Source organism: Belonocnema kinseyi, chromosome 9 (assembly GCF_010883055.1).
Source record: "Belonocnema kinseyi isolate 2016_QV_RU_SX_M_011 chromosome 9, B_treatae_v1, whole genome shotgun sequence".
Classification (NCBI taxonomy): Eukaryota; Metazoa; Arthropoda; class Insecta; order Hymenoptera; family Cynipidae; genus Belonocnema; species Belonocnema kinseyi.
Genome location: NC_046665.1, coordinates 60,178,881 through 60,187,627, shown reverse-complemented (window position 1 = coordinate 60,187,627; position 8,747 = coordinate 60,178,881). Strand labels below are relative to the sequence as shown.

Here is an 8,747-nt window from a genome sequence, read left to right as displayed (position 1 = left end):
GGTAGAATGCTGCATCTTTGCAGACACATCTATCGACGAGCAGGTTCTCCCGACATCCGGCTACGCCTTTCTTTGAGCCTCGTCGTTCCTACATTTCTTGCCAAACAGGTTCAATTGCCCGAACAATCCTATCATTTAGGATAGCTGTGAATATCTTATAAAGTGTGTTCAGACAAGTTATTGGCCTGTAATTCTTCGGGTCAGCTAAGTTGCCTATTTTCGGCAGGAGTATTGTGCTCCCTTCCACCAACCACTCCGGAATCGGCTCTTCCGACTTCAAATATGAGGTGAAAATACGGGCCAATTGCTGTTGGCTTGAAGAAAACTTCTTCCACCAGAAGGTTTTAATACAATCTAGTCCCTGTGCGGAATAGTTCTTCATTCCTCTTAATACTTTTGCACCTCCTCGGTAGTGATGGGTGGGTATTCTTTATCAGGTGTTATGAGGGCAACACAACTCCTTGAAGCTATTTATATTTTCTGAGTCTTCGTCCAGTCTATGCTGCGCTTCGTAGACTTCTCTACAAAATACTTCGACCTCCTCTGGTTTGGGTGGGTGTTCGACAGTAACTGGAAGGTCTTGGAAGAGTCGAGATGGGTCAGAGAAACTGTTGATTTTCTCTGACCCACTTCTCCCTCCCCTCTAGACTTCTCTTAGAATCAGATAGTATCCGTATTCTCTTAACAATATGCTGCCTGATGGTCAGCAGCTTTGACTTGTTAAGTGTGTGATAACGGGTCCGGAGATCGCGCGCGAACTTTCGAATCTTGGCGGTTAAATTCCTGCCGGATGTGATGTAGTCAATCACACACTGAATGCGGGACGCGTACTGTGTTGCCCAGCCTATCTTTATACCAAGTTGATGCATTCGTCTTTTAGTCTTATGATCAACCGTTGGTTTTGTTTTACGGTACGCATCGGCCAAAGCTCTCGCTGCATCATAAACACAATAATTGATAGCCCAGAGGTCAGATTCTCCGGAAAAATGTCCGCGAAGCTCGTCATCCATTTCAGCCAGATCTTTACGCTTGAGAGAAACCTTGGTGTTGATGTTTCTTTAGTTCGCAAAGTATCGCTCTTCCTCTATTGAATACCTGCCCGCGGTTGGCCTGAGTATCGCCTCTCTTTCTCTCTTGCCGGCTTGTTCTATCTGTGGTAGAACAAGCTTCATAGCCAGCTTACATAGCCCCTTTTTCGAAGTAGTTCAGCATAGTTTCGCAGGCGTTGCTGCGAAAAGTGCGATAGCTCCGGGTGTTTCTCGTACCACAGAGCATGCAGCCGTGCCATGTAACCCCGTTCAGGGGCCACACTCGCATCGTAGCACTCTAGCAAGTCGTGATTCAGTCGCTCCGTCCTCCCAAAGGTCGCGAGATCCCGTCGATCCATCGCATTGAATTCATTTTCATTGGCTCCCCCAGCTCTAGATTGGTCGACATTGCTGGCCGACCCATTGTCGGGAGCCCTGCGCGTTCTTTTGTTTTGAACCGCACTTACTACAACTATGTTTGGTGTTGTCATTGTTGCTCCCACGAGAAGCTAGGGAAAGGGGTTCGTCCATCCTTGTAGAGCCCCGCATGCAAGGATAAGGCTGCGTACTGGTCGCCCGGTATCCCACGTATAAGGCTGCGTACCGGTCGTCCGGTATCCCAGAGTCACCGTTCTAGACACCTCACCCAGGTGCCATACAGCTTTCGGCACGGTTTTCACACCTCCGCTTGGGGGTTAATTCCTTCGGGACCATTTCTGGACAATTGTCCAAATCATTATAGCCCGCTCCGCTTTTGTTTGTTCACGCCTGAGTGCTCGCCTGAGCTGAAACCGCAGACCCCGCGCACTCCGCGCAGTTCCTGTTACACCTACCTACGGCGCGGCGTTAATTATCAGAAGGGCTATAGAAGGGAGGGCTATTGAATTGTTTCACTGTAATTTAAAAAATCTTAATATTGTGAAATAACTCATTTTATATGTATCGCTAGTAAAAGTTGCCAGCAAGTTAATTAAATAGGTCTCATCTTCCAGCAAATTGAGAAAAGAACAATGCATTCCATGTTCATTCCATCAAAGTTAAAGGTTAAAATAAGAATAATGTGGATGGTTTTGTAAAGTGCTCAATGCAACGTAAAACAGTTTATTTTATGTTTACTAGTTACACGTTTTATTTTTTCCGTAATTGATAAAAAGGTCTGCAATTTTCTCGTAGACAAGTGTTCTTACTTCTCTGGTCAAAGTAAAACTAAGGTGGTTAAATTTCGGGAATTTTGTTCTGCAGACAACGTTTGGAAGTTTTTTGACTAGTATTTCAACGTCCTGAAAAAAAAATATAAGAGTTCCATTTGAAATTAGCAAGAAAGAAACTTACAAATTAATATATATTGGTTGATTAACAAAAATTGACTATTTTACAAGATGTAATTTTTTTAAACAAGATATTTTTAAAGTGGCTAAATAAATTTTCTTATTTAAGGGTAGGCCAAAAAACTGTGAACATATCATACTAAAAGATAACAATGTGTAACAATGCGTGCTTCTATAATAAAAAAAAACAAAGATTAGAAATATTTTTTGAATATATTTAAAACAGATACAAATATTTCAAAAAATTTGGGAAAAATTATTTTTTTCTTGATTTATTCGATTTTTCCTGTAGCGTTTTAAAATATCCTCTTATTTCATGGTATGATAAATTATTATGGACAGTTACCGTATATTTTATAAAAAATATTACACGAAACCAGTGATCCTTCTTATTTGTTATTTTGAACTTAACGTAAACCAATAGATTTGTTAATTTCTTGATTTTATATAAATGAAAAATGGTGGTTATATTATTCAACACTTTCTCATTTTGAATGTGCAGTTTTGGACAGATTCAGGACAAGACATTTTCCGTACTTTTTCATTTATAAAATCAAAACAATTTCGTAAAAAATTCCAAAACTTCATTCTTTACCGTGATAACTTTAAAAACAATTTATCAGTAAAACGAAAATTGAAAAATAATTTGGATTTAAAATGTTCAACTTTTTGACAATCACCCTATTTAATAAAAATATAATAACTACTCCGATGTAACATTATTTTTTCTGGTTTGTTCCATACTTGTGGAGAAGCAACGAAATCTTGAAGCCCTTGAAAAATTACTATCGGTACCGTTACTTTTTCCAGGGGATAGTCTGGAGGAACTGTTGAGTTATATATTTTCATATTTTCACTTTTTCCATAATCATATTGACGAAAAGTACCTGTGTAGGAAAAATCTTCATTAACGCAATTATAAAGAAGCTCTGATAAAACTGTAAGTTCTGGATTTAAGTTTCCTGCCTTTCTGTTCTGCATAAATTCAATTTATGTAAAAATATTACAATTTTATTAAAGTAAATATTTCGAGAACCTCATATTTTTCAATTATTGCAAGTTGCAAGCGTTCAGCTTAAATTTCAAATGGATTCTAGTTATTATATTGATAAAAACTAAAATAAATCGACTGGATGTGAATCCATTGCAAATTTTATGGTGTTCTCATTTTTACTGTTATACAAAAAAGATATGTCTCAATTGGGCGCGGTACGACATTTTTTCACGAGGAATGAATCCATAAGAATCATCACGATCGAAGTCACACTCCAACAAAGTAGCGGACTGAGCGCGCGAATTCCTGGAATTCAAGAAATTCACTGAACTCACAGAATTCATGGAGTGCAAGGAACTTATGGAATTTAAGAAATTCAATAAAAATTCATGGAATTCAAGCAATTCATAGAATCCAAGAAATTCACAGCCTTAATAAAATTCATAAAATTCATGGACTTCAAAAAATTCATGAAATGATGAATTTACGGAATTGACTGATTTCATGGAATTCGCGAAATTCATGTAACTTACGGAATAAAAAGAATTCGTGGAGTTCATGAAACTCACTGAATTTGTGGAATTCATGGAATTCATGGGATTCATGGAATTCACTAAATTCAAGCAATGCGTGGAATTCACTGATTTCACTAAATTCATGGATACCATATGTTCGCGAATACATTAAATTCCTTGAAATCCATAAATACCTTGAATTTGCAGACATATGCTTTTTTATAATTTTTGTAATTGTGGTTTTCAAGAATTAAAAAGTTTTTAAATAATTATTTTAATTTATACGATTACCTGGATTAATTACACCGAAACTATAATGACTTAATTGTTTTGTAGAATATCCTCCAGGAAGGTATACAATTTCTTTTCTTAGAACCTCCTGAAATACACAATTTCTTTAAGTAGCCTTAATAGAAATTTTAAGAAATATCCAAAGTTTAACAAGTTGGAGGTATTCTTACCAAATCTGTACCATTATAGTCGATTCCAAAAACTGAATAAATATAGGTCAAAAAGAGGAATCTTGATAGCCTATGTTTTAAAATTAAGGTACTAATAGATGCCATTAAAGGTGACACTGTTATGCCAAAGTGACCTACTTTGTCTAGGATCCCCTATGATGGTAAATATGAATTAATACTTATTGAACGAATTACAAAATAATACAAGAATATCATACTGTTATTTGTATAATATAAGAATTAGAAATTCAACAGTATATTATTAATAAGTAATTCGAAGATTTTTCTCACTGAGATGAAACAACCCAGAATCAACAAAAACAGCCTTGCAGGTCCTTTAACATGCCCCATAAAAACAGCTGGAGACATGTTCAGAGCTAAAGTTATTTTTCCATTGTATTCAGGTTTCAGAGATCCCATGACAACTAATTCGGTAAAGGATTCGGAATAGCCTACAAAAAAAAGTTCGCTCTTTCCAGTCTGATTTAAAATGAAGTCTATTGTTTCGGGAATGTCGACAACACCACTTTCGTGCCAGCTGTGAAAAAATGAATAAAATTTTGCCTGATTCATTAAAATAATATTTGAAAAATTGAGTTCCTATTAAGCTATGTTTCTAATTTTAGTGTCACCTGAAGTTCCAGAACCTGGGACTTGTTGTTAAGTAAGTTTCATGCTTTTGGGCAAAAATGTTTCCTCGATTATTGCCCAGCCACACGTCAAATCCTTTGTCAGCGAGGAGATAGGCTTTTAATAAAATATGATAATTAACCATCTTAACATGAATAATTACATCTCGAAAAAATCCAGCTTTACATACCGAAGTTTCGGTACAAATAGCCACTTTTCCAGCTTCACTTATTTGTATTAGAAAAAATCCAGGTATTTGCACCGACATTTCGGTACACGTAGCCACAGCCTTAATAATAATTTAACGAGTTTAAAAATCAATTTTGCATTTTAGACTTCATTCTCTTTTTCTATACCCTTATTACCTTCTATTACCCTTTTAAAAATTTCATGTTGCTTCCCTGTTTTCAGAAAACTTTCCCGTTTTATCGTTTTTGCGCTTAAATGCTAACTGAATTGGTAGAACTTAATAAGAAAATCCATAAGCGTTTGGTTAAATGTTAATTATTTTTGGTTATTTTCTTTAAAATCATTTATTACAATTACGATATTATATTATTTATGCTTGTTGCAGCTGCACCAAACAGTGTATTTATAATAATTAGAAAAATAATTATATTGACATTATTCAACCCACATTACCTGAATATTGTTCCACGAAAATGCAAAGTCAATGGGTTCACTGGGATAAGAATTTAATTAATTGTTATTTGTCAAGAGGATTTTTTATATAGCCAAGATCATTTTTCCCCCAAACATTTGAAAAATGCTGCTAAATGTATAGGCTGGGACACGTTTGTTTAACGCATACGCTTCTTTGAACGAAAAATCGAATTCAAAGTAATTTTTGAGTGTTAATAATCAAAATAATCGTACTTTTAGTCATTCTTATGTACTTTTCACACTCAAAATTTCGATTGGAAAGCATTCAAAAAATTGGATGTCAAATTTGGTTTTCATAGTAATTATATATGTTTTATTCACATTATCCACACTCTTTTTATTTCCTAACTTATTTTCACACAAAGCGCCACATCGAGTTAAAAATTCGGGATAATAAAAAAGAAGCACTAAAAAAGGTGGTCTGGTCCTTAATTTCAATAACCATTAAAAAAGCAACAAAAGACTTTTAAACAATTTTTTTTATAATTATCAAAATTTAGAACCAGACCCACCTTTCTTAGTGCTTATTATTTGCTATCGCAAATTTCCAACTTGATGTTGCGCTTCGTTTGAAAATAAGACAATAAGTTAGGTATTCGTCTGTTTTTGGTTAAACATTAATTTGATTTATTGAAAATTTAACAATTATTTTATATTTATGGTTGAAATTGATATTTTATAGTCAAAAAATAATTCCTCTCTTCTGTTTGAAAATTCAACTAATAGTTGGTTGAAAGATAAACTACTTTGTGAATAACCCATTTTGATTTTTAAAGAATCATTATTTTAGTTGAAACTTCATCTCTTTCGTTGAAAATTTAACCAATTTGTTGAAAATTCGATTTTGTTGTTTGAAAATTAATTTTTGGAACTGAAAATATAACTTTTCCGTTTTTGGTTAAAATTTAATATTTTTTATTCAAAGTTAATCTTTTCTAGTTTAAAATTTCACCATTTCGTTAAAAAGTGTGTTTTGTTAAGTTTGTTTTGGTAAAAAATGTAACAGCTTGTTTCCAAATTTTCGTAATATGTTAAAATATCGCCTTTTTTGGTAGAAAGTTAATCTTTTAATTAGAAAATTCATCATTTTCGTTGAAAATTTAGCTACTTGGGTCAATATTAAACTATTTATTTGGATGTGTAAATAATTAGTAAGAAATTAACTTTATTTGAATACTCGTGTTTTTGATTTAAAAAATCACCTGTTGCATACCAAATTTGGCATAGTTTTTTCTCTTAATTTAAAGTGTTAGCAAATTCATTTTTGTTCTTGTCAAAGTTTAATTTTTCTAACTGAAAATGTCACTATTTCATTTTGTTTGAAAACTTAAATTTTGTTTGTTGCAAATTCAACTGTTTGGTTGCAAATTTAGCTTTCTTAAGTAATAATCTTTTCTTTTATTCATCTTTTCAGGTATAATATTCAGCTGTTTTTTTCAATATTCAAATTTTCACGTAGAAAAATTAACTCTTGTTAAAATATATACTTTTGAGTAGAAATTTATTTTCGTCGGTTGAAACTTGATCTGTGTGGGATGAAAATTCTGCTTTTTGCTTAAAAATTGAGTTACTTTTTTGAAATTTGTTATTTTGGAATAAAAATGCATCCATTAGAGTATAAAAGTCATCTTTGTTCCGTGAAAATTGAATTTTTTGTTTTAAAACTCAATTACTTGTTTTAGAACTGATAATTTCTTTGTAAAAAATACTTTTTTTTTATCCTTCATTGAAATTTGAAAATAACTTATGTTCAATTAAGGTAATTTATGCCGTGCCTTCTTTTTCTAGATAATTCAAATGATCTTACCTAAGGATACATTTCGTCCAGAACAAACCCAATTTATTGAACTTTGAAAGAGGGCATGGGCGATGTAAGCAATAGGCTTCTTTCCTTGGATTTGATTAATTTTTTCTCCATTTCCGCCTGGTATACGGTGAATTTGAAGGAAGTAGCCATCTTGCGTTTTCAAATCATATTCCTCAAACGGGTAACCGTCATCAGTAATAATTCGTCTCTGTTTGATATTTAAAAATAAGAAATATATGTTGACTTTGCTTTAAAATAATTCATATCGTATGATGTATATGTCCTTTAATTTATTCTATCAAGAAAATCAAAAAAAATATTTTGACTTTATTTAAAAATAATTCATATACACGGAGAGACTTTTGATATCAATATTTGATACATTCTATATGTATAATCAAAATAAAATGTAAGAATTTAGGGATAATCGGGGTACTGCTATAAAGATTCCTACTATGATAAGAGATGATATTTTTTTATGTATTATAATAAACTTGAGCGAGTAAAAATTAGTATTCTCGTATAAAAAAAGTCTTATTTACTGTATGAAAATGGTGAGTTGTGAAAAAGTGATAATGGACAATAACAAGTTTCATAAAACTTATAGTCAAATGTCAGAATTTTTAGTAATATAAGTTGTAAGAAGTGTAAGAAATTTTAGTATTCTTAAATAAGAATGTGTATTGAAATGAGAACCCCTAGAGATATCTGCAACAGGGATTTTCGAGAATTCTAAAAGACTATACTAAAAACGCCCGAAGGTTTCCGAGCTATTCCGTCTATAGTCGAACTCGGGACGATCACACCATCTGACCGGGCTCATGACTTGGGATTCCCCGCTAAATCTCTTCAATCATGCGTGCGTTTGCAGTACAAAAATGTTCGTAACTGGTGAAATTTAAATTAAAGTTTAAACTAATTTTAATTAAGAATTTTTTATTTAAACTCTCAATAATTGACACATATAAAATAGAATCTTTTAACACTTTTCAATTAAGTGCAATTAAATTGCAAAACCTAAACCTTCACACTTTGATTAATTGAATTGCACATAGATCTCTGGTTAAAAAATATGAATCCGCACTATCGTTTTAAATTCTCTAAATTAATACTTATCCTCAACTTCAACTTGCATTAATACAAGTGTGACGAAATGAAACATGTCGATCTCCAAACTCAATAAATACATTATAAAAAAAGTTTCCTTGGAAAATATAAATTTCAATTAATTGTGGGTCCGGATGCAATAAGGGCACATAAAATTTTTTCGTGCGAAAACGAAGTCCCCTGGAGGCTTTAGAAAAAATTTTCGAATTTTAAT

The 8,747-nt window shown here is 32.9% G+C and overlaps 1 protein-coding gene across 1 annotated transcript in view; it reads right to left on the bottom strand.

Annotated features, from left to right (window-relative positions):
• Positions 1 to 2,118: 2,118 nt before the first annotated feature.
• LOC117179964 (lipase member K-like) overlaps positions 2,119 to 8,747 on the bottom strand; it is a 15,258-nt gene continuing 8,629 nt past the window's right edge. Inside the window, exons 2-8 of the mRNA XM_033372221.1 lie at positions 7,427 to 7,634; positions 4,959 to 5,073; positions 4,618 to 4,864; positions 4,327 to 4,479; positions 4,157 to 4,244; positions 3,101 to 3,243; positions 2,119 to 2,308 (exon numbers count right to left, since the gene is read on the bottom strand). Of these exons, the coding sequence (XP_033228112.1) occupies positions 2,144 to 2,308; positions 3,101 to 3,243; positions 4,157 to 4,244; positions 4,327 to 4,479; positions 4,618 to 4,864; positions 4,959 to 5,073; positions 7,427 to 7,634 (1,119 nt within the window). The 3' untranslated portion in view covers positions 2,119 to 2,143. The remainder of the gene's footprint in view (positions 2,309 to 3,100; positions 3,244 to 4,156; positions 4,245 to 4,326; positions 4,480 to 4,617; positions 4,865 to 4,958; positions 5,074 to 7,426; positions 7,635 to 8,747) is intronic.